Source organism: Brachyhypopomus gauderio, chromosome 20, assembly GCF_052324685.1.
Source record: "Brachyhypopomus gauderio isolate BG-103 chromosome 20, BGAUD_0.2, whole genome shotgun sequence".
In the NCBI taxonomy this organism is placed as follows: domain Eukaryota; kingdom Metazoa; phylum Chordata; class Actinopteri; order Gymnotiformes; family Hypopomidae; genus Brachyhypopomus; species Brachyhypopomus gauderio.
The window spans coordinates 13,851,767-13,878,187 of NC_135230.1; the positions used below are offsets into that span (position 1 = coordinate 13,851,767).

Genomic DNA, 26,421 nt, shown 5'->3' on the forward strand with positions numbered 1-26,421 from the left:
CCTCACCCCCCCGCTGTAGTGCTGTGCAGCCTTGCGCTGAACGGCTGCAGGTCTGTGAGGACGGTCTACGCACACACATCCCTGCCATCTTACTAAACCAAATACAGTGTATTGAACTGGTATTTTTCCATATTGAGCAATCTGTCTCTCTCTACAGCTACTTCAGAGTGCAGAGGGGAAGACCCTCTGCTCCTCTCCATCCTGACTGAAGCCCCAGCAGGGGCAGCCCCGGGCCTGATGGCTTATCTTACTCCACCACACCAATTTTAACAAAGATGCTTCTCACAAAAGCTAATGCTAACTTCTCTACTTTTCTTCAGCGCTCACATAATGTGAGAGTTCAACTGGGACTTATCCCTTTACAAGAACTGTAATTCTAGACCTCACTGGAGTTTACTTGGAAGTGGGTGGGGCATAAATCATTTACCACATTTTCTGTTTTCCCTTCCACCTTATATTGCATAAACAGTTGTCTTTTCTGCTGTCACATTATTACGTTATTTAATCTGCTATCACATTATTACGTTATTTAATCTGCTATCACATTATTACGCTATCACATTATTACGTTATTTTATCGGCTATCACATTATTACGTTATCACATTATTACGTTATTTTATCGGCTATCACATTATTACGTTATCACATTATTACGCTATCACATTATTACGTTATGCCTCGTCTTGTCCTTGTCGTTCCATTACTTCTTAGAACCTCTGGCACACAGCGAACAAAGCTGTTAAACTGCGTCTTACATAAAGTAGACTGTTACATAAAACTTTGCATAAATGTTTCGTTCAACCACGTTGTCGAGACTCCCTTTATTTGAAACTGTGGCTATTGCGTCAGTTTCTTTGTCTCTTGACTTGAATGTGTAAACTAGCAAACTCCAGCTTTTATTTGACAAAACAATATGGTTTGCAACGTTATATCGTGATCAATTTTCTACACGTCTCTCGTCTGTGCTCACTTTGGTTACACAACTGTGTCATTATATAAGTGAGCTATATAACACGCCAATAGGACTGGCTCCTTGACGTCACGTGCTTCGGACTGGGCGGACGCGAACGCACGGCGTTGTTATCTATGGAGGTGGACGGGTACGGGATGTTCCGAAAATCCGTCCATTCAATTTTGTGCCCATCAATTATTTTCGGCTAAATTGACCTTTCATGCCACGTATTTAGAATGGAAGCTTGGATTCTTCGAGAGGCCGGAGATGGCAGGAAGTTCATCATGGATCGCAGAAGAAGGGACTTCGTAGGATTATACAAAGTGCAGTTCGCCGGAAACCTCTGGTCCTTTATAAAAACTAATGGACCATCTCAAAATTGACCTCGGATACTCTTCACAAACTAGAGATTTAGCTGTTCAGTGTTTTTATGGCTGAACGTGTCCTGTTGAGAGCTGGGAGCACTAACGTTTTCGTTCGTCGGTACCGGTATCGTACCCTGTTTTCTGTTTTGTTTGTAGCTAGAGACCTTTCACCGTTGAACTCATCCGCAAACCAAGATAACTGAAAGAATATTTTGGCGCTCTGATGGTTTTTCTCATTCGGACCGCTGTAGTTTGGGCACCGGATCACTTTTGTTCAAATGTAGCCTATCCACAAGTGTTTTATGGACTATAGATGATGGAACAGCGATTGATGGACCATTCAAGGCCTACAAATAACGACACATTAGTGCTATTTATAGGGGTTCGGAGGTTGCACTACGCATAGTGCTTTCGATGGCTTCACTTTTGTTGGGCCATTTAGCTAGTTTCAATGCTATTTATATCATTTCATTCAAGGTCCATGCGGATTCGGTCTTGATGCAATTCACCACGAGGTAGCGTTAGGCTTTTGTAACCTGCATAGCTTCTAACCAAAGACCGGTACCTACAACTTCTCACTTTCTCCTTTTAAAACACAAAGCTTTCCTTACGAACAACATGGATGCTGGAATCCAGAGTCACACTGAACATTTTGTGCACGACATATCCAGTCCGAGCGCATCTGGACCGTGTCCAGAAATGCTGGAGGTGGCCGAGGAGGCATGCAGGGCTGGAGACTTCGACCTGGCTGTTGAGATCTACTCCTCTCAGCTGGCCGACCTCCAGCAGCCCGACCGAGCTCTGTGCCTCCGCAAAGCGGACGCCTTGGCCCGGGGGGCTCGGATAGCCGAGGCGTTAGATTCCTACTGCATCGCTGCAAGCATCCACAGATTCAAGCCCGACGAACTTAAGCTTTTAGTGGAAAACATCGCCCGGACAATACGCGTGAAAGAGCTGATCGAGAGTAAACATTTCGCCGGCGAAAGTAGAACAAAGCAGTGCGGTAATGGGGGGATCTGCATGGAAGGAGACGAATATGAAGATCAACCACCAGACCTGTTTTCTTGTCGGCTTTGCAATTGTTTACTATTCGAGCCGACGACCTTAGTGTGCGGTCACACTTTTTGTAAGCGGTGTCTTGAAGACGGCGTGGTCAAGGATTGCATATGTTGCCGTTGTAAAATACACAAGTCTTCATCACACGCCAACGGGCTGAGGATCAACGTTGTTCTCAGCGGCATGCTTGAAAAATGGTTCGATGTTGAAAGTAAATCTAGAAGATACTGGCTTGATGGAGAACGCCTTTGGAAAAGCAAAGATCTCTTCAGTGCGCTAGAAAAGTACAACAAGGCAGTCGATCTAGGTAAATATTCGGGTTTTATTATTTATGCATTTTATTCAGCTTATTGTTATTGGTATTTTAATGCAGCACACTATTTTATAATGGAGCAACTGACCTACTTTTATCGGTGGCAGTTATGAAACATCTACAGGGGGCGCCATTGTTCACCTGATCCTTGCGTTCCCCTTCAAATCTATTTTTGTAACTAATTAAGGATAAAAAAACTATAAGGACGAATGTTGAGACATTTCAAAGTGAACCATATTTGCTGTTTAACCAATAGTCTGCAACTTTTATTTTTTTTAAGACCACTGTATAGAAAGTGTTTAGCATCGTTAATTATGTCCGTTCAGCGATATGTTTCTGGACCATCCCAACTAGCTGTGGCTTTCACCGTCAAATGCTGTGTAGGCTACACTGGTCTGTCTTTTGGTTTAAAAGGGAAAAAGCAACAGTCTTGACCTACACATGATCGTCACTGAAACCAGAAAACGTTTAGGCTGGTAACTGGTGTTTCGTGGAGCACATGCTTTTAGTAGCATCCTGTCTGACCTAATTGACTTCAAATCCCTGGATTCTGACCCGTTTATGTATGTTGTCGGACTCAGACCTGGAGATATTTCAATGACTATTAGGATAACGCACTAAATATTTCATATTCGGTCACTCTGACAAAAACATAGAATCGGTATATCAGAAGTCACGCTGAAGTCAGGCTCTTCTTAATGAAAGCTGCATTCGTTAGATGAAACATCCTCACCCTAACTTCATCGATGTCAGGAGCGCAGATACCCAATTACATACATCAGCCCTGCGTTGATGTTGCGAGGTCTTAACCTGCGGAGCGTTTTAAGGCTGCCATGCGCAGTAGCGAGGTGCCCCGAATCATGCTTCAGTACTTGTAAAAAATAAATGCTTATTCATGTCGGTACGAAAATGCTACCTACTCGCGTTTTATAGTACATACAATGTGGAGGATGCTGTCCTTTAACTACATTTGGTTACAGGTCACCAATTCAGCTTAACGAGATGGACCGCGAGCCAGTGTGAAGTGTTGCATACCCACTGCTTATGAATGTTGGCCTATACAATTATGCACCGAAGGAACGTGATCGCGGACTAAATAATCCCTTTAAATTATGTACAGCTAATTATTGTGGCTCCAAGCGAAAGTCTCGGACTCGATTGTTGAAGAACCACGTATTTCCCTGCTGACATGAGCTCTATTAACGTGCTGTCCCGGATCATGCCGAGAGCACCAGCCGGTGAGGACTTGAAGCACCGCACCGACACTCTGTGTCCGCACGGTAGCCCCAGAGTCCCGCTTAAACCCCGTAGCCACCGCCGATGTAGTTCTCCGGCATTATGAATCAGAACCGTGTGCTGCCGCGGTTAATGAGTCAGAATATTGCCTGATTCAGTGATTCATTCTCACGTCCTGTGGTGACTCGTCCGTTTGGCGGCCTGTCTCACTCCTCAGCAGGAGTGTAAACACATATGCTCAGATGACACTCCTCACTGGCTGGCACTCCTCCTGTTGCTTGATAAAGAAGATAAGCTTATTAATGCGAAATAGAAACCCTCGCAGTCCACTCAACTTGTCCTCAAGTCTTGTAATTTCAAGATGACCAACTGCACTTAATCAGGATGGAAATGTTTATGTGAAATATCCCATCTGTGTCCTATCACGATAACGGGGCTTTTATTTTAAAATACGGAGGAGCACTCGGATTTCACACGACATGAAAAGCACTTTCAGTACATTGATGTGTCGTGTTTCACAAAGCCTATCTGAAGTGAGCACCTGTGTGAGGAGGAGACCGAGTCTGTACATCAGATCTTGTGAGGTACAGCCGCCATGCAGAGCTGACCTCATTTTTGACGACCCGGATTCTGTCTGTAAAGGCGGACATAAATAGCCTGCTACTTATAAAACGCTATTTCTTGAAAATGTAGGTCTTTATTTGTTGTCTGTCGTATTGAGACTGGACTTTTTTAAGGAGACCTAATTTAAATTTAGAACTGTGAAAACTAGCACTCTGAGACCACACGAATAAGGTCAAAGTGAATCCATGGTTGGCTGTGCTACAGAAAAGCAGAAACTTGTATCTTCAATGTTGAGACGTGAGGGAGTACAGCCTAGGATGGCGACTGCAATGTGTGCGTTCAGGAGGACAGTTTCAGATCCGAGATTAATCTCAAAGCAACTAAGCTGCTTTCACTTTGCTGCAGACAATGAAGTGGAAGTCCTTCAAAGTTAAAGCACTAACAATAGCATCGGTGACGCAAAGAGCGCCATACTAATTGAGCTGAGGCCAGGTGTTATTCCTTAAAGGATGAGGCGTGTTAACCCGACATGTTTGAGACACGTATGTGAAGGAAATACATGATATCATGAGTTTAAATAAATTATATGATACCGTTACCAGAATATTCAGATATATTTCACATGCATGTGCAATTTTGGGCACTGCTGGGCACAACTTGGTTTGACGCCCATGTTTAACCTTTTGCTTTATTTTTCTTGTGTTTTTTATTATCTATTATCTTATTCTTTTCTTACTATTTCCTGCTGTGAAAAACTGAAGGTTATCTGTGAAGCGTTTCTAGTACGACATCGTGCCGTTTGGTTTGGAGAGTAGTAGGCTGACGTCTGTCCTCTGCTCCACAGCGCCCTCTATCTGCCGCCTCCTGTCAGAGCGAGCCGAGCTGCACATGGACATGAAGAACTCCGGCCAGGCCGTCCAGGACGCGGACAGCCTGTGCCGCCTCCGGCCGCTGTCGGCAAAGGTTAGGAAGCCACGCCCCTGCTCCCGTTTTAACAGCTGTGGCCCAAGAGTGCCTGAACGTGCACAGGCTCCAGGGTTAAGCCTAAGAGTTTACGGGTGTAAAACAAGGTGCCATGACATGGCTAGGTGTGTTCAGCAGGCCTGTGTCTCTAAATGGTAAGCTAGCTTAAACGTCGTCAGGTGGCTGCACCTTCACGCGGTGGCCTGACGAGGAGAGGTCTTGTTGATGCTCAAATGGAGGTAACGCATCCCCTGTAAGTGATCTGCCCACTTTATTCCAGTAACAGTCTGTAATTAGCTCTTCATTCTAATATCCTAATTCTTGGCCCCTAACTCTCAGCCTTGTAGTTTGATAATAGCCCATATCATCATCATTACATTTATAATAATAATAACAACTAATACTGATTTTTATTTGGCCTGTAGCCAGGAAGGCTTTTAAAGTTAAGAATGGTTTTTAAATACTTTATAAAAGTGTATCAAATGATTGTGTTACTCAGTTGGTAGGGATTGGTGTGAGTAATTCCAAGCCCCCGGGTGGTGTTCCCGTCTCCCGCACTTAATAATCTGCTAACTCACTCTGGGAATTCTTCTGTCCTCACAGTTCAGGCCCGTTGGCTTAGTCAGAATTCAACCGGAAAACCACTGCACGCATTCGTTCCAAAGAGCACATTCAGAGCACTAATTAGTTTCACTCTTCATCTTAAAAAGAAGATTCCCAGAACATTCCCTCCTGCTTCCGCTCTTTTTAGCATTCTTGTGTTTTCCTTAATGCCCTTTCCACTGGAATACTGCACTGTGTGCACAGAACCCATTCAGCTGCTGCCAGAGGCAACATGGAAACACTTTCTAAATTATCTTTTTGATTGATGCATTGTTTGTTTGCTACCAGGCCCACTACATTAAGGCCAAAGCCCTGTGTAGCTCCCACCGCAGAGAAGAGGCCTTACAGGAATACTTCTATTGTGTAGCACTGAAGCCAGACTGGACGGCTGTCAAAATGGAAGCGCAGAAGGTAATGTAAATTGGCATTTTCTTAATCATTCTGGGCATTTGGTGCCATAACCATCTTATAAATGTCATTGAACTTCTTAAGAGCCATTATTCATTAATTGGGATGTAATATTGATCCTGGGTGATGAGCGGGCACACACATGGTTTTTATAGCTTGTTGGAGAGTGTTGTCTGCTGTGTGATGGCAGTATGAATAAGTGGCATGTCCCTCTTTGCAGATCTTGAGTGAGATGTTCTCCTCTATTTTTGAGAATGACAGTCTGGTCACCCCTCTGCATCCGCACCAAGCCACAGGCTCCTCCTCCCGCATCAAACCTTCACTCCCCCTGAGCTCTCTGCACTCGTCTCTACCCAGAGATGGAGCTAGAGCTGGGTGCTCCAAGGTGGGCACACACACACACACACACACACACACACACACACACACAAAATGACACTATAAAGATATTTCATTTATGTGCTCTTGTATTTTTGCTGTCATTATTTGGCCTTTTGCCCATCATGAACTCAAAAACCATTTTCGTACTTGGACCGAGTGAAAGTAAGGCATTACCAAGACGCAACCCCTTGACTATGTAGCAGACAGAACATATCATGCTGTGTTATAAAGGGTCTGTTTCAAAGAGGGAGGGAGAGAGAGAGAGAGGGTGATGAAGTAATGTTACTCTAGGGCCTCTGTTAAAATGGGAGAAGGACAAAGTGTCTGCAGCACCACATACAAGAGAATACAGTGTTGCACATGAATAAGGCCGAAACACAATCAGAAAAACACGGTGCAGTTGGACAAAATAAGATTCCCTGAATATGCAACACAGTATAAATCTACGAAGCGCGTGAGCGGGTCGAAAGTACGTAGGCGTACAGACCTGAGGGAGTTGAGCGTGAAAAGCTGTTGCAAGTTCTAGCAGATATGGCCTGGGTGCCGCAGTGCCTTCTGCCAGACAGGAGGGAGACGATGATAGTGTGTGTGTGTGTGGGGGGGGGGGGGTCATCCACTTATGTTGGAGGCTTCAATGATGCAGCATTTCTGATGGCTGTCCTGAGTGGGAGGGAGAGGGATCTCGGTGATGCTCACCGCCGTTTTCTCCCTCTGATGTGGAATCTTTGCAGTCACTGCAGGTTCTATATGAGGCTGGTGCAGCTGATCGATACGCTCAGCGGCCCCCCCTGCTGTAGAGGAGGAGGGAGGTGAGCCTTGCTCTGCTCGACGGCTGCAGGGAACGGACGCTTTTGTAGTGTTGTAGTGCACTGGGAAGCGAGCGTCTTGGTTGTTTTATCCACAATGATGGATTGTTGTTTTTACACCGGTCTACTCGATTACTAGTTCCTGGTTTGGGTGCTGACTCCTCATTGTTCCAGATTCTGGTTGTGTCATCAGCTGACTTGATGCAGTCTGAGCTGGGATTTGCAGTCCAGCCCCCACTGTGAACGGCAGTGGGCTTAGCACACCACCCTGTGGGACACCAGTGGTCGGAGTAGTGATGCTGGAGGTGGAGTTGCTGATCCAGACTGCCTGTGGTTTAGGATCTAATTTCTGGAAGAGGTGTTCGAGCCCAACAGGCCCAACTTTGTCATCATCCTCTGAGGGATGAGCGAACCAAGTTTGAACTGAAATCAGTAAATGAAATGTATTAAGTGCTTTGCTTATCCAGAGGGCCAAGTGAAGGGCAGAGATTATAGAGCCATCAGTGGACTTGATGGAGAAATACGCAAACTGCAAAGGGTCCGGTGAGATGGAATGACTATGTAGGCCATGACTAGATTTTCAAAGTATCTTAACAGCTTGGGACTTTAGTTGTCGAGTTGGGACACAGTCAACATTTTGGGTCGTTGCATAATGAAGGTGGCAAGAAGCATGCGGGCTGTCCGCCTGGTTTACCCAGATGTGAAGGGTATCTGTCAGGATGCTTGGATTTCTGGGATTGATTGGATATGTTTGCACGATGGTCTGCCTAATGGATAGATGGCTTTGAATAGGCAAAACGGTGTAGGGTGCTGCATTGTCATGGTTCTCCTCCCCTTAGATTTGAGGTTTCCATGGCATTGAGCACCATGTGGTTTTTTTTATGTCTTCATCCTCATCTTGTGTTTTGTTTACAAGATTTACATATTCAACAGCAAGAATGGAAAAGAGTGGTGCACTTCTGACAGTCTCATAGAGGTCTCTTGGCATCCTTTGGGGCATTAGCGCTGAGAAGAATACTCAACCACAGTAGCAATACTAATGAATTCCCTCAGCTCATAGCTCCACTGCTGTTTCGCCCCACCAGCAGTGTCTCAACACTTCCACACCGATCGCATCCTCGTTTCCTGATATAAACACCCAAACCATCTCTGACCAGTCCTTCTATGAGGGATGAGACTTTACTGTCCACATAACTGTCCCTGAATGGCTGGTGTGGTGAACTTATTGAACCTTATTTCTGTATAAAGCCAACCGGTCGTTCCACATCTTCTCTTGAGTGGCTGTTTGTTCCTCATACAACAAACTGGATGAACTCAAACATCAGAGAAAGGGGAAGCGGTTCAGTCAGTCTGTTGGAAGTAGCTGCTAATCCCAAAACAGATTAGTCCGTCTCTTTTTGCATTATTTCTGTACATCTTTCTGTGATGCTACGTGTTTTGATGTCTGAGCAATAACCCAATACATGAAAGGACATTTTTTTAAGCATTCAGAAGATTCAGCTCGAGAGAATGTAGGTGTAAAAGCAAAACCAGTGCGGGGGCGTTTCTGTTAGTGTTTCTAAAAATAAACTTGTTGTGTCTAGCTTTATTCGCATGGACGGTATTTATTCACTCTTCCCTTCTAGCTTGATGCGTGCTTGAATCATTCTAACCACAACGTGAACAGTTTTTGCGCTGATTTGAGTCCATGAATCTTTACACCTCTTTACATGTTCATCTCGCAGGACCCAACCCTCAGTAGCAGTAAAGCGGCTCCGTGTGGGAGCTCTTCGCCCTTGAAGCAGCCCGAAAATGGCATGGAAGAGTCCAAGAACCTGACGGCCGTCCTCTCCTCACTCCCTGTACCTCCGGGTCTTAAGAGGAAGTGTCCTGGTGATTCCAGTTCTCATGGGCCTCCGAGCAAGCTTCTTAAACAAGGTATGAGTCACAGCAGAGTGACAGCACGATAAAGTCAGACAGAAATAGAGCTCGGGCCAGCGTGGTGGAATTTCAGTCTTGTTCTTGTCTCGCTGATCCGTGGGTGCATGCCTTGTCTTTCCTTACTAACTGTCTGTCTCTTGTTGCTGGATATGTATCCTGTCCATTCTCCCCGCCTGTCTGCCTCTCAGATCCACCCTGCCCATCCCAGAGTTCTCCTGTCCTATGCAGGACAAGACGGGTGCCATCTGAACTCTTGGACAGTGCAGACATGGAGTGTTCACTGTGCATGAGGTGAAAAATTTAAACTACTTGCGTCCTATTAATATGCTTTAAGATGTGTTCCATGCTAAATTTTAGGGAGTATAAAATGAAACCCTAACGAGTAAATCTGAAAACATTTCCCCCATAATTATTTTTAACCCCAACACTTGGGTAGTACAGATTACGAGTTCATTGATGGTACATGCGTCATTGGAAGTAATTTCTTCTAAAACTCTTTCTCTTTCCCCTCAGATTGTTCTATGAACCGGTCACTACTCCCTGTGGACACACCTTCTGTCTCAAATGTCTGGAGCGATGCCTGGACCACAATCCCAACTGCCCTCTGTGTAAAGAGAACCTTGCTGAGGTACCTGTCCGACTGGTTTTGTCCTTTCTTTCTGCTCACTCCCATCTGTCCTCTCTCTCTGGCTACTTTGGCTTTCAACCAACTCGATCATCAACATTTGACTTGGTTTTAAGTGTAATTGGTTTTGGGCCACTCCTTGATAATGCTATAAAAGTGATTGATCCAGATGTGTAGCTCTGTCTGGTGCTGGATCAGAAGGATTAGTAGTAACCAAATCAACTCAGAAGTGCACATTATCCCATCAGTAGCATCTCCAATTACGTCAGTCCACAGATGAGAGTCCATTCCTCTCAAGAACGCAGTGGCACATGTTAGAATTCTCATGAACACGTATAACGGTGTGTTAGACATTTTTCTAGAAGTATTCTACAGGCTCTTGGTATAGCAGGTGCATTTGGGCAGAGTGCTCATCAGTCTCTGGTATCTGAGGGACATGACTGTGTTTGGTGTTTTGGTATACCTTGATATATGGTGTTGCCCATCATTAAATTTGGCTTTCTTGAAAGTTGTAAATCTAGCCGCATGTGCTGATGCCGTTCCTAAAATGATGTTTGACATATTTCAGTTTTATTTGAACTGGTCAGAAAAGGGGGAAAAAACGACTAATGCACCTTTAAGCAAAAACGGTTCCTTTTGCCTGTAATTGCAGTATCTGGCCAATAGAGGGTACAGTAAGACTTTCCTAATGGAGGAGGTTCTTCAGCGCTATCTACACGAGGAGCTGGAAGAGAGGAGGAAAGTGCATGAAGAAGAACTGAAGGAGCTGTCAAAGTGAGTCATTTCTGCCTCGCTCACCCACCTCCTCAACACCTCCTCACAGGGTTCTCCACATCAACCTCGGGGATTTTACAGCTTGACCCAAAGCATTGCACATTTGGCTACAATGGTTTATTGCCTGTTTGGAACTCATTGATTTGGCATATTGGAGCAAGTGTTTGCTTTTTTTTTGTGGTTTACCCTGCAGGAAGAGGGAGCCACTGTACCTTGTCTCTCTTGGTATTTACCGTGAAGGGCTTCTATACATCAGCATCTGTTGACTATCAGATTGCATGACGAGCCTATTTTTGTAAACAAACAGTCAATATAAAAGAATAACAGAAATGCTATCTGCTTGTTTTCCTAAAAAAACACGAAACCTTATCTGTGGTACAGAACACTCTATTACACCTGACTCGGCTGTACCGAGGCCAGTTCAGGTTCCTCTCTGATATCAGTTGACTTTTTTTCTTCTTCAGATAGGTTCGTGTGCATATGTTGTGGTGCTCTGGGTTGGAAATATGTTCTAATAGTAATAGGTTAACTTTATCCATCAGTGACCCTCAAATCACCTATTGTTATACTGTCCAATTAAATTAAACATTTTGTTTGAATTGCATGCGAGTGTGATTCTCTAAAAAGTCAAATTCCTCTCTTTCAGCTTGAACCAGGAAGTGCCTATCTTCGTCTGCACCATGGCATTTCCCACAATCCCCTGCCCCCTGCACGTCTTTGAGCCTCGCTATAGGTTGATGATCCGCAGGGCTATGGAGACGGGAACCAAACAGTTTGGGATGTGCATTTCTGATGAGGTCAAAGGGTAAGTGGGTACACAGCTAACAAAATGAGTAAAAACTAACAAAAATATCTGGACGAAGGCTTGGTGGACATGAAGCAGAGGGCATGTCTTCTGAGCATCTTGAGTGGCAAAAATGAATAATAAACAATATTAAATTAATAATAAAGAAATATAATCTAATGAAGATGCTATGAATGGTTAAGATGCCGTCTGCTAGGCTTTGTTATTGGTATCTGGTGTCTGACGGGTCTGATGGTGTTGGGTCATCAGTTTTGCCGACTACGGCTGCATGCTGGAGGTGAGGGACGTGAAGTTCTTCCCTGACGGGCGCTCCGTGGTCGACACCATCGGTGTGGCGCGCTTTAGGGTGCTCAGCCATGGCCAGAGGGACGGCTACAACACCGCCAAGATCGAGTACCTGCAGGACAAGAAGGTGAAGTAGGAGTGTGTGTGTGTGTGTGTGTGTGTGTGTGTGTGTGTGTGTGTGTGTGTGTGTGTGTGTGTGTGTGTGTGTGTGTGTGTGTGTGTGTGTGTGTGTGTGTGAGAACTGGTGACATTAAGACCAAGTGAGGATCAAAATCTTCCGTCCTGACCTGTGACTCCCGTTTAGGCTGAGGGCGAGGAGCTGCGGGATCTGCTCAGGCTGCATGACTCTGTGTATGAGCAGGCGTCCGCCTGGTTCACCTCCCTCAAAGACAACATGAAGAGCCAGATCCTCAGTCACTTCGGACACCTGCCCAGCAAAGACCCTGACCCCCAGGTGAGAATCAGAGAGGGCCCGCTTCGTGGCTTCCACTCCTACCCTTTTAGCGAAAAACGGTTTTGACTAGCACCTTTCTAAAATGAACTCTTGTCTATCTGCCAATGCCAGATGACCGCTTGAAGCGGTGTCGTTCCAAGTGATGAAAAGGTTGACTTGCTTTCTCGTCCTCTCCTCCAGGGCAACCCCAGCGGTCCGGCGTGGTGCTGGTGGCTGCTGGCAGTCCTGCCCCTGGAGAGCAAGGCCCAGCTCACCATCCTCTCCATGACGTCCCTGAAGGAACGCCTGGTCGCCATCCGCAGAGTGCTCATCTTCGTCACCCGCAAGCGCCCTCGATGACCCTGGCCTTCCCTGTCCCTGGCCGCCTATCACCTGGGTCGCGTGGCCCGGGGCGGGTGCTTCAGGGGTCTACGGGCAGCGGGCCATCTTGGCACCGCAGTCATCCGTCCTCTTTGCTCCCTTGGTGCTGAGCGACGGCTTTTTTTTTTTTTTTTTTGTTTATATGATTGGAAACCTGTGTGGGAAGCTCGTTCATCCGGTACCTGAGTTTCACAGCGGGTCACTGAGCCAGCAGTAAACACGTGCTCTGTCTTCATTTCAAAAGGTGGAGCAACTGACTTTGTTCCACTCCAGTAGCTACAGATGTTTCGGTTGTACAAGAACAGGCAGAAAACAATGCAACGCCATCTAAGGTGTTTGTGGCTGACCAAAACGCTTCTCATGGGACTGTAGTGTATTCACTGGCTTGGCAGGCTCTTTGTGGGTCCAAAATTTCACAACCTTCTCACAACCGTCTACACACAGATGTACGCACGGTTTTTCCCTCACTATAAGAACTTCCATGGTCTCACACATTCAAGTCTGAAACCTTTCTTTACTAATAGTGGATCATATAAAAGCTATGCTAAAATTTAAAATGATTTAAGATCTTTCAAAAACAGTGTTGGTATAACTGACAACGCGTCTCCTTTCGTCAGTAATTTGTTGGATAATGATGCTAGTTTATATTGAAGTTATACACAGCTAATGAACAATAGAGGATTTTCTCCTGGATTACTGGCAATTTCATTTTGAAAGCATTCTAATTATTGGCGTTTGTTTGCCATGTGTTTTGGTTTAGATCTGTGTGTTAAATCACGCATTAGTCTACAATATTTTGCCATGACCAGCCTACACTGAGCAGTGAAGTAAACTGATACAGGCCTGAAGAAACCGGAGTGCATTCACATTTAGTCTGATATGGGATCGAGCTATACACATAGAATTAGGTGAAAAAACTGCACATAAATTGTTTGTCTTTTTTGTTGTTTTTTAATAAACCAGCACTAGCATATGACTCCAAGTAGCTGCAAAATGTTAAGTTAGTTGAGGTAGCTTTAGTGATCTGAAGATATTGTATTGTTTTCTGGAAAATGTTACGGATAATTGCTGTTACCTTTCAGAATCATTGGATTTTGAAGGGCTTTGCTGTATACCTCCATGTTATATTTTTTTAGCCTTCAATGCCCATTATCTTGGAACATGGCTGTAGCTTTGCTAAGAAAAATTAATCTTATCCTCAGGCAAAATGGCCCTTTTCCTCAAGGGACTAATTATGTCTACTTTGTCTGTCACCTGGTTGTGGAACTGCAAGACACGAGATATGTTCTGAATGTTGTACGAAAGCAACTAGAAAAAAAATAGATTGAGAAACTGATGGTTTCTCAACATCTCGTAGCAAAACTGCTGTGAAAAATCTGGGTGGTGTAGCTAGTAGCCTAACTCCCCCACACACAAACCGATAAGTCATCGGTATGCAATTTTTTTTTCTTCTTCTCGTCCTCTAAGTGTCGAAGTGTTTTATCTGATCAAACAAATGCTGCAACCTTTCACCAGTCTAATGTCCGATGTCACAAGCAGTCTGATATTACTCGCTCTCCTGAGGCAACGTTCCCGTCACTTTCCGACCCCCGGCCGTGTTGTGCAGGCTGCCTTCGGTGTTGTGCTCCGTGCGGTCGAGGTACAGTAGTGTAATAACCGGGGCTGTTCGTTCGGTTCTGATTTATGCCGGCTGCTTGGACCTGGGAGTCGCTGAGAGGCAGACCAGGCGGTGTTGGAGACAGCCCTGCCGTGCAGCCGCGTCTAACGGTTGAAACGTTAATGTGCCTACTCTGTTGACTAGTGGCAGTGCTTTTTAATACCGCCATGTTTGCTCCTCACCTTCATCACCTTAAACACGAGACTCCAACATGACCATTTATCTTTTGCAGAGGTCCGTTATCATAGGCTAGTGACAGGAACACTAGTTCACTAGAACAGTACTGGTAGACATCTTTTTTTCTTATTAATATAGCTTTGCCTGGTGTTAAAGAAATAAAATGTACCACCACTGAATATGAGCGCCAAAGATACTTCATTTAAAGTTAATGAGGACATTTCTGGCTTTTTTTTTTTATCTTCTAAATTTTGTTTCTCAGTCAGTTTTGCTGGCGTTAAACACTGAAATTGTTTGAGACTTAAACATCCAATTTCAACATTTTCATTGAATTTGTGATTAATGACGACAGGAGAAGTGTGCTAAATTGTGATTTAAGGATTTAGATATTGGACAGGCCTGTTAATAACAAATGCATTCAATAATGTAATTACTGAAGTGACTAGAAAAAAATTTTATGATCAAGTAGTAAGTTACAGAATTAAAGCATTAATGTTCAGTGCTTCAACTGTCAAATAAGGATTTCATTTTACATTTGATGCTAAAGGCCTAAAACCAGTTGTTTGTGGTTTTAAGCATGGATAATTATATACAGATAAGTTGGACTGCAAACAATGATTATGCTTTTCGGTGAGAATGTTTGTTTAAATGACCATTGCACTAAACGATACGGTCATCCTTACAGTCCTGGTCTCTGAGAAAATGTTACGGTCATTCTAAACGGATCAAATGCTGCTAATGTTTTACAGACATTGTGTTTATTGCCTCTGAGGGGTTCTACTGAGAAGTTTACTAAATTAACAATCTGTTATTTTGAAAAGCTCCTTTTGGTCTGTTCTCATGTGGATGCTGGCCTGAACTGAAACTAAACACTGTGGGTCTATTTTGAAACCTGATAGCTTGTCTGAGATCAGAACAAAGCCATAAAATGTTTAACATGAGCTGTAGGTTACTTTGTATGTACATTTAAAGTTAATATAGTCACATTTAAGATTTGGGGAACATGGTGGTTGATGGTTGCGGTGTCCTGTTTCATCTCTGGAGGAGACCTAGAAGGTTGTTATGCATTACTCTGTTTGATATAGCGGGTCATCAGAGATGTTAGCTGGTCCACGTCGCCTGCACTTATCCAACAGAGAAGCTGTGTACGAAGACGTGGTGTCCTCTTGAAATCGTTTTGTCACTAATTCTCATTTGTATTATGTAATGTAATATATTTGTATGGTGCACTTTGGTGGATGGTTTACCTGTTTGTCCATGTGGTCACCTGTGTACAGACAAAATGGAGGCCTTTTTACTGCTAATTCTCTTGTGGTTTGCATCTGCACCACCTTGATCAGTCTGTGAAGTGCGAGACCCCCTTTTTTCTCATGTAGCGTCTCCTGTTGGTTACTACGCAAATGCTGCATTTTTCATGTGAATTTGTACATTACAAGGAAATTAAACTTATTTTATATTTTAAATTGGAATGGGCTTTGTGCTTTATTTCATTTTCTTTGAGGAGGCCTGTAGCTGTCAACTTGAATTTGAGTTCTTTAGTTCTCACTGTAATACAACATGAAAGGGTGGCTATGCCTTACAATCTTAGTATCTTAGATTCTGTTTATTTGAAGAAGGAACAAGTCTCAACATGCCCCTTAGTTGAAGCCACTGTGATGATCAGTGTATTTGCATGTGGCCCTTGCTGTCTGTACTGATATGAAATCTGTATAACAACAAAAGATCATCCTTATCCAACAAGTGTTGTGATGAACATATTGTTTGTACACTATTTCTACTGGCCCTTATTTTTATTACATTTACCCGCAATATACGTATTACACAAAGGAACTGCCTGTGTTCTTTAACTCACCTGGTGGAGCAGGTTCAGCAAGGTTCTACCAACACCAAGGTCATGGGTTTGATTCCCAGGGAACACAAATCCACCAACGTCTACTGATAATTGTATGTTGTTTGCTCTGGATACCAATGTCAGCAGTATGCTGGGAATGTGCTAAAAAGCACAGTGGTGAATCAATCATGGATACTGTCTTTTTTATTGGACAATACATCTGTAACATATTGTGTTTTTTTCAAGGAACTTTTGAAATCTCCTTCCATGCTTTATTATATTTATGCATATGCAAACACATCAAATAAAAGTGATACTGCTGTCACTGTGTACTGGGGGGAAGTCTAAAAAATCAAACATTTCCAGTTATTACGCTTGTATGTTCCGCAAAGCGTATAGTCCACTTCTCAAAATGTGTCCAGACATATATGTGGTTCACCAACTCCCCAGTGAGCTCAGGCTGACAAACATGCGTGTGACTGCGTGCTCCCAAAATCCCAAATCCCTTCAAGTTCTCCTTTAGCTCTGGAACATCTCTAAAGCTCATAGCTGCTGTCATAGCCTCATGACTTGATTCCACTAGAAGACACCATGGGCATCGGTTAATGTCCCTTTGCCCGGAACATCAGCTGTTAAAGTATGAAATCACTTGCTTGTTGCAGATCATGGATTTGCTAGGGTTTAGGTATAATATAAAACATCTCACTTTTGACAGAAGCTGAAGACTGGCTCTCTCTCTGTCAATGTGTTCAATAAAATACCAATGCATCTTTGTCTGTAAAGAAGTGGTTTACACCATTCCTGTCTTCTCTGTCTGATTATATATGCAATATAATGCAATATAATGCAACAGCCAATATGCAGTATGCATGTGTGGTATGGATCTGTGTGCAGTATACATGAAGCTGTGACCTCCCTCCACACTCATTTTATTGTTTGGGCACAAACTGAAAATGACTAATGGTCCTCAACAGTTATCAGTGTCAAGATCTCTGAAATAGCACTTGTCATGTCAGCCAGTGGATGTCACCATGAGTGACATCATAGTTGTTCATAGGCTGCAAAGATCTCCCACACGCCTTTGATTACTTAACTGAGACTCAGTCATGTACAGTCAGCCTTGCAGAATCGGAAGGCAACCGAACTGGAATCTCAGTTGTCCAGCAGTGGTCTTTTTTTTCTGTCTTTAAATATGTGTTTGAAACAATGAACATTACCTTATACACTTGAGAACAATTTTATATTCATTCTTTGCCCTCATTATGATATTCTCTCTGTTGTCTGGATCACTCTCATCCTCTCAGCAAGGTCTTTAATATCAATCATCATATTACCTTACTGAACGGAACATCTCAGACAGGATGGAGTCACACTTCACACTGAGCAGATACTCTTGGATCTAATTGTATGTATTGTTGAGATTTGGTGGGAAGCTTTGTCAACACTTTTGCTTATCTTTACTGTATATCATTTTCTCTGACAGTGTTTGTGACATTTGAGAAATGTGCTGTCATGTACAAACTTGCCGACCTGCACGGTTTTAGAGAGGCCTAAAGGAAACGCACATCTCTTCTGTTCATTAAAAATACCATAATTTGCATAGTTATCCTAGTTGTCTGTAAGGTCATTCCCAGAACATTTAATTACACCGTGTAGCTATGTCTACAATCAGAAAACGGTCCATTTAAATCTCTGTCATTTGTACACTAAGTATATTTATAACTCTGGCTTAAAACACCCCTAAATGTTATGGGTTTAGTGATTATAAGTTCAAGAGTGTAAACTATTGTAAACATCTTATCCTGCCTTGGAAATTGTCGGTTCAAAGATTTGGTTTGGCAATGTAAGACCTTCTCACAAAAGATGTGCCATGTTTGACTCCTAATCTCTCTCTCTCTCTCTCTCTCATTCAGACACAAAAACAAATGCGCGCATACATGCCCTTTATTTTCAAACCTAGCCTGACTGGTTTGCCCTGTTTGTCAGTTGGTGGGTTATATAAGGGGCACCTGAAACTTGTCTTATAAGTCAGTTATGTATTGACTCTAAGAGTCCAGCTCTTATTATGCTGTATAGAGAATGATTACAATTTGTGGATGTTCATTTGGTCTTCATTTAAGATCGGTATTAGATTCACTGAGTGCCCCCCCCCCCCCGCCCCCCACATTGCCCTCATAATGGAAAAAGTGCCCTTTCTCTTCCTATCACATCTCAGTTTCTTTTTATAGCCAATGCTTATGATTAGACTGGTGACTAATATGTCTCATTGTCTGACATTTGTCCTTGGACTTGGACAAAAAACAAAGTAATTTTCAGCTTTATGCATGTTCATAATAGTAATGCAGATTTAGTATCTTTTATATGTGAATGACAGATCAGAAACTTACCTATCAAACATATGTGAATAATCATTTTCTAGGAATAACTTTGGACCTTATAGAATATAATTCATTGCTCATATGTCTGATATGTGTAGCTTCAGATATTTTCTTTCACTTCTTTCACTTATTTTACACGTATTTTCTTTCATCTATATAAGTCAATAATAAATACATTTGTTCTCATACCTTGAACGAACGACAGACCCTGTATCGAAAGATAATTCACTGTGGTGAATATAGGTTTTAACGTATGAACAAGCAGCCTGCCCCTCTGGAGTGTAATCTTGCAATAGCCATCTGGGAAACAGACCAAGTTACATCGTGCTGACTCGGTCTGTTGGCACCAACTTCTTCAGGATGATCAGCTCGGCACTAATGACTAAGGCAGAAACGGGCCAGAAGAGGACGAAGAGGTTGCTAGGGGGAGCTTCACGCCATGGGGACTCCCTCACTAAGTGGGAGGAGAATCGATGGGCTTTGTATTAAACCCCGCCCAGGCCGCCTAACCAAATTAACGATGGCTGGATTAAGACCATTAATTTAATGAGGTATTTGTTACAAAAATAATTATGGAAATTAATATTAGGAATTATTCACTTGACACATAACAGAAAAAAATAATAGCACCTTTTGTTGGGCGTGGTTAACCTATTTATCGGGTTTCGGTTAAACAGCCGAGCGCGTGACGCAGAGTGATTTATTAGTCTACTGTAAACTATGGTCCGATTGTTCCTTTTGCCACACCCAATAATTTCAACTGGGCTACTGCCTGCTGATAACACACGTGCGCATGTGTGAGACTGAGCACGTTTAAAAGAGCCCCTGTCCATCCCTTCAGGAACGGAATTTTAATATAAAAAAATGCATTCGCTCAAACACATTGTTGATAAGAGTCACTGTATTTTCGTTATATTATAAATCTTTTCTAAATAATTTTCATTCCTCTGGCTTGGTTTGTCTAAGCCCAGCCCTTCTTTCTGTGAATCAGCAGACCGGCTTCCTGTGTTTGTGAGATTCTCAAAGTGCAGCGGAGTTTAAGGATCGGGATCCTCGCTCAGTCTGCCACCTCAACATGGAGTAGCCGTGTCTCTCAGCAGCGGAAGGAGCAGTCGGTTAAGCCATCTTTTGTGGCAGTTTCCAGCGGAAAGACCGGCCGCAAATGTAGAACTACGGCCATAATTTGCATCACATTTGAAGACAAGACTCCTAGAACGATTTTCTGTTAATAATCTAAAAGATGGCGAACGACTCTCCGGCTAAAAGTCTAGTAGATATAGACCTTTCTTCTTTACGGGTGAGTATTGGACAAGGGCAGCGAGTATTAATCTAGGATTGCTAATGCAAGTGTTTTTTTTAGCACATTTATAGGTGATCTATTAAGCGCAGCCTCTTTGGAAGTCTTCTTTAGTTTTCTTTGTTTCTGTGTAAACGACAAACTGCTTTTAGACAGCGTTATTGCTATGTGAAGCGGAGGGTACTGTCGTCGGAGTTCAGGTCTTTTCTTTGTTCTAAATGCAATGGCATGTGTTGAAGATGAAGCCAAGAGCGCAACAGCTGCTTTGATCATTTATTTAAGTTGTCCACACTGTTGTTGTCTCGCCGATTACATGTTAACACATCCTTTGTCCTTTCTTTGTTTTACTGTAGGATCCAGCCGGGATATTTGAATTAGTGGAAGTGGTTGGAAATGGCACATATGGACAAGTGTACAAGGTTGGTTTTAAAACTGCTTTTACTGCAGCTTAAAAAAGTATTAATGCAATGAAACCGTACCGAAATGAAAATAAAACGATTAGGGTGGAGTTAGATTAACAGACGGACTGTTAAACCAAGTTTCTGGTTGGATATAAGAAAGCGCGACGCACCTCCAAGCGTGCTAATGATCCCTTCGGTTTTATTTGTTCGCTGTATAATGGGTTCGTGTGGATGACGAACCCATGTTGTTTGCCGTTACAATAAGCGGCGTAATTGACACAGGATTCTGTGCATCATGCTATTATGACGAAACAATGCAACTCGTCAAGTAGCTTTGTTACGTAGCTGTTCCGTGCGCGCGGGGCTGTGGCAAACGCCAAACGTCTGTAATTGTGAGCGTGTTTACTTTTCAGGCAAATTAATTGGTCATTTCTATTTTCCTAACTTTTTGCTTTTCGGAAAACTGAATGGTTGTTGCAGGCCCGCATCTTTCTTTTTGAGGTGCATGCACGAGGGCTGACATCATATCCTGTTTTGTGGTGACTGTTGCTTGGGAGAGTATAGTGATGGGTTAGCCAGTCGCAGATGGGCTTATCAATACATTGGAGTTGTGTGATGAAAGCATTCTGTTTCGGCACCATGGAAGTCATGGACAGTTGAAATATTTTTTTTAGTATGCCCTCTACACCCAGTTAGCAATCTGTTAGTCGGAACGTGGACACGCTCGGGTATTCACTAAATTCCTCTATAGCGTGTCTGTGTTTACGACATGGCTTCTCATGAATTCTTGCGCTCAAACCAGGTCATCTGAACACTCCCCCCTCATGCGACATATGGAAGTATATGGAATTGCACCCATATTGCCTTGCGTCTGCTTTTAGATTACTGTGGCCAAACATGCTCATGTCTTTGCAGAGGCGCAGCTTGTTCAGTTCAACTTTAAAATCTTAATTTTGTGCTGTGGTATCTACAGCCCCCACTTCTTGTACACATTCTGGTTAGGCTGCTTTCAGACTTCACTGGACCCATATGATTGTAAAGCTGCTTTGTGACAACGCGTGTTGTGAAAAGCGCTATATAAATAAATTTGACTTTGACTTTTCAGGCTGGTCAGTCTTTGTATTGCATCATTCTGTGTTGACTGCATAATTGGTGTATTTTGTTTTACATTGCTTGTCGTATGTTGCCCTCACTTATGGCATTTGCAGCACTTCTGGCAAATGTTCGAAAATCGAATCGGTCACTTCTGTGATGAAGCTCGTGATTCCAGAGTCTGATGCTTCAGTATGAATTTAGGCCTGTTGTATAGGTTCCACACGCATGTGATCAAGTGACATGTTTCATGTTTTGCTAGCTAATGAAAACTGTGCATACAGACCACCTTCCCTGTGTGAACAGATGGCTTCTTGGGCCTGAGTGGAGTTCTTGTTCTCTGTGTGTGTGTGTTTGTGCTTTCACTCAGTCACATCACACACAGCCATGCAACTTATGGAGAGATGATGACATGGGGTTTGCCTAATCTGCCTTTTGAACTGTTTGCATCAAAGGCAAATTAGCTGGATTCTGTTTGTGTGTCGGCGCGAGCCTGTACATTACAGAGCAGCCGTTTCCTATTCAAGAGCCCCAGTCCTTTTGCTCGAGCAGGAAGAGTTCAAACTGTTGCTCCAGTGCCGTCATGCCTCTCGACCCGTTCATTTGAAGGCTGCATCAGAACCAGAAATTCCTCAAGCGTTTGACATGGAAACCCTCAGCCGAGGGTGCACAGTGCATTTAGATAGTGAGTGCAGGAGTTCAGTAATGTAGGTGGAAAAGGGGGTTCTATGGATTTGATGTTCAAAATAATTTAGGTCACATAATTATGTGGTGGGAAGATGTGGTCTGTTCATAGTGTGGTCTGTGTTCCCTGAGCAACGTTTCAGTTAATGGCTGTGTTTTGCTTAGCTTGCTGTTGCATATTCAGACATTTGACACACAGCCATGTGGACTACCCCCACTGAATGTCGCTCCAGTTGAGCTGTTTATCAAGTCAAGACGCAACCACCCCCCACACACACTCGGGAGAGAGGTGGAGACGCTGTATCTTTTAGAGACCTTTCTGATTGGACAGTTCTTGTGCCTATTTCACCGAGTGACAAATGAGTATCCGAGGTCTAACAAGGAAGACTCCCAACTGGTCGAGCAGCAGCTGTTCTGGGGTTAGTGAGAGCCTTAACCACCTCATTACAAAGGTGTTTTTGTATGAGTTTCTGTGGTGCATTTAAACGGGCTCCTATCTCAGCAGGAGGAAGAAAGATTTTTTTTATATATATAAATCCACTGAGACACCATTCCAGTATTGGCAGCAATGCATGTTGGTACTCTTGTTTCATTTTTTACGCTGCATGAAAACTGTTGATCTGAGCAGAGTAATCTATATAAGTTCTGGAATGAGAGGAAGCAGTTCAGCCATTGATAGTTAAAGGCTTGCTGTAGTTTTTATTGGTTTGAAAAATAGACTAAATGTATCAATTGCCATTCCTGACATCCTCATCATATTAAAAATAAGGCATTCTCTATGGAAATTTGGAGGGAGGGGGGAGGAAGGATCAACAGATTATGGATATTATTGAAATAGTGCTAGTTAAACTAACCACACAGTTAATTAGACCCATCTTGCATTCTATTTACTTCATCAGTCACATCTTTGTTGCCTTTTTTGGAATGTATTTATTTCACACAATATCCTATAGTTGTGTCCTACCTAAACATAAGTGCACTGCATTGTTACTACCCCTGACTATCTAACTTGCTAACTGTATAAAATAAATTGTCTATCGGAACTAATGGTGTGTGATTTTAATCCTTTACTTTTTTCAGACCGGCTGTTGGAGTAATGGTTTAAGGGACATCATTAGAAGTTAGCCTAATTCAATTATGGGATTATGACAGCCTTAACCTTCTGTCATGTGCAGAAGCAGTCTTGTCTTCTGAATGGTTTTGTTTTTTTGTTAAATGTGTCCACATTGTCCTTTATGGGTGGCGATTTGGGTACTGACCTGCACCTTTAATTACTAACAGTGTTCTCCACTGTGTTCAGTGCTTGGAATTCTCTGGTCTGCTGTGGTCAGAAGTGCAGAAAGCTCTGTGTAGGATGGGCAGTTCCCAAGCAGAGCTGCTGGAATCTGTTTAGAGTTTTATCACTCTGGTGCAGGGCCAGCTGGCAGCGGGGAATGGAAATCCTCAGGTGGCCATCTCTGCCTTCACTGAAACCGCCTCGAGCTCAAGAAAAAAGACTACATTCTCCAGATACACACAGCTTATGATGGAGAACAATTCCACAATGCAATGGCCATATATAGTCAATTAAGGCACTTTGGCGTTCTCGTTCTCTGTGGTTTGTGTGCCACGATCTCGTCTCCTGGACTCCGCCGAGCCCTCTCTGTCTGAGGGCTTGCTAGATATGTTCTCTCCTCTGCTCTTCAGACTTCCATTGGTTTTCTGATCTTCTCCTTCATCCACTGTCTTGTCCGACTGTCCACCCCACTACCACGGACAAAGAATTCGTCTCGCCTTCTCACAGAATTGCGGCTAATGTGGACGGGCTTTGGGCGGGACACGCGTAGATGCAAGGACACAGTGGCTGAGCCGGGTTGCGGGTTTATGGGGTTACGGTGCTGGAGGACAGGGACCTGCCTTAAATAGCTTCCTGCTGGGTCTGCTAGACAAAGGGGGGCAGTAGGATTTCGTCATGGGGCAAAGCTCGCCTCCTGGCACCACGCCAGGTTTCAGAGCTGGTGCTCAGGGTCACCCAGAGTACACACACCTCAAGTTGGCGCACTCTGTGACCCTCTTGTGTCATGGGCCTCAAAACAGCCCATTTGTGAGGCAGCAAGGGTTTTTCGCAGTGCAGAAATGCGCTTGTACAAAAGAAGCGTTTGATGTAGTCACTGCAATTTTCTTCCTGGTTTACTTTATGAAATGGTTATGGAATTACAATGTCTTGTATCAAGTTTTACAACCTGTAGGCATCCAAGTTCCAAATCTCAGAACTTGAAGATATTACAAATAGAATAGATATAATTTTTTTATATGAGTAAAGATGAAAAAAAAAACCCCAAACCCAAACAATCTCCAACGTTGTGCATTTCACGGGCAGATGCCATCGTTTCCTGCGGTCAGTGAAACCTCAGTATGTGGGCCAGAACAGCACGCCACCTTCAGCGCGACGTCTGGGGTTGGCACTCCTCCCACAATGCCACTCTTGCGCTTCCCCTCCAGGCCCCTCACATGTGCATAATCACTGTGTTCAGGACCAAGCTCCAATGGTGGCCTGGCACCCTGCTCCTCCACCACACCCCACCCCTCCTCCGCCTTCCCCCTGGAGTTGCAAGCAGACATCTGCGGTACAATACAGTGGTCTTGTTCTTTCTCCAGTAGACCCCGCGTCGCCTTTTGTGAGGGTTCCGTCGGACTCCGACTGACCGCGGCGTTTGGTGGACTCTGCGATTGTGACACAACCTCTCAGCCACCGATGTTGATCGGTCTCTTGGCAACCGGCGAAACGGGCCAATCGCCCGCTTGCTTTGCCTGGCGCTGTGCAGAGATGCCGGAGTCACGTGGCGTCTCCCAGGGGCTGAGAGGAAAAAGCTTCTTTGTATTTCTTCTTTCGCAGCCGAGCTGAGGCCGTTTGCCGGTGGGGCAGATGGGAGGTCTAACCTTTTCCTGTCCCGTCCCATGGCAGCAACCACGTCCGAGTGTGTTGGCGACAGATCAGTGCTCTCTGCCGTCCCCCGGGGCTGGCCGTTGGAGACGGGCTGTTTGCGGCCACTGTGTACGATGCGGCGCTCAGAAACACCGAGCTGACACAGACCTCCGGAGTGAATGTGAGACTCTTTGTTGAGATACGACATGCTCACCAGACCAAATGATAAAGAAAAGCGTGGGCGTAGTGCACTACTCCTTCATAGCCTTATCTACAAACACACGAGCTTGTTGACAGTATCTGTGTAACTTATGAGGACATGGTCCCCATTTATTGTGGTACTTTAAACTAAAATGTATGTGTATGAAAAATAAACTTAAATTATATACAAATTTTTTAAATTTTTGCCATGGACACCAATATCAGTATTTAAGTGTTTCCTGAAGAATCCCCTCAACACCACAGGTGGACCAACACGAGGACTTTAATGATTCCTGTGCTCCGCCATGAGAGATGATGCAAGGGAGTGTAAGCTCACCTGTGCAGACGGCAGTCGTGCAGCTGGCACTCGTCTGACAAAGAGCGCCCGCCAACCCCCACCAACCCCCACCAGACACCGCCAGACGCATTTGAGTAATGGCGGTGTCGCCCAGTTCCCTGCTGATTTGATGATTTTTCAGCACTCGATTACTTGTGAGAAATCTTGTATATGCGCATATGGTCCTCATGTAACCCCCTCCATTTGCCCAAACCCAGAGTTACTCAACTGTACTACACCCCCCCCCCCCCCCCTTGAGAAAAAGCTCTAGGATCAGACACCACACATCTTGCCATGAGTTGAGCTAAAACTGGCCAATCCGAAAGCTCTCCTAGACATTTAGACACACCATGGGAACCGCTGCCCCTGGGCATGGCTGCTGGCAGCGTATGGTGATCTTCTTGGTGCAAGCTGCCTAATGGTGTCTAATGGCAGACGTGGTTGTATGAATTGGGGGCGGCTGAGTTGAGGCTTTCGAGACGCGCTTCAATTGCAGCAAGGCAGCATTTGACCGTCGGAAGAAGCGTCTGGGGCTAGGGGCAAAGTTTGGGTTATAGCGTCGGTGTGCAGCCATCGGTGCAGAAATGTA

The 26,421-nt window shown here is 44.1% G+C and overlaps 2 protein-coding genes across 2 annotated transcripts in view; both read left to right on the top strand.

Moving 5' to 3' along the window:
* The first annotated feature begins 1,053 nt into the window (after positions 1–1,053).
* Positions 1,054–16,169, top strand: lonrf2 (LON peptidase N-terminal domain and ring finger 2). Its single transcript, XM_076982386.1, has 12 exons — positions 1,054–2,682; positions 5,333–5,451; positions 6,343–6,465; positions 6,683–6,847; positions 9,374–9,566; positions 9,758–9,860; positions 10,083–10,197; positions 10,847–10,968; positions 11,615–11,773; positions 12,023–12,185; positions 12,363–12,512; positions 12,693–16,169. Exons 1-12 carry the CDS (start codon positions 1,938–1,940, stop codon positions 12,849–12,851), a joined length of 2,316 nt encoding a protein of 771 aa, XP_076838501.1. The 5' UTR covers positions 1,054–1,937; the 3' UTR covers positions 12,852–16,169.
* A 3,546-nt stretch (positions 16,170–19,715) lies between these two features.
* LOC143483965 (mitogen-activated protein kinase kinase kinase kinase 4-like) overlaps positions 19,716–26,421 on the top strand; it is a 40,663-nt gene continuing 33,957 nt past the window's right edge. Inside the window, 2 exon segments of the mRNA XM_076982351.1 lie at positions 19,716–20,212; positions 20,566–20,631. Of these exon segments, the coding sequence (XP_076838466.1) occupies positions 20,156–20,212; positions 20,566–20,631 (123 nt within the window). The 5' untranslated portion in view covers positions 19,716–20,155.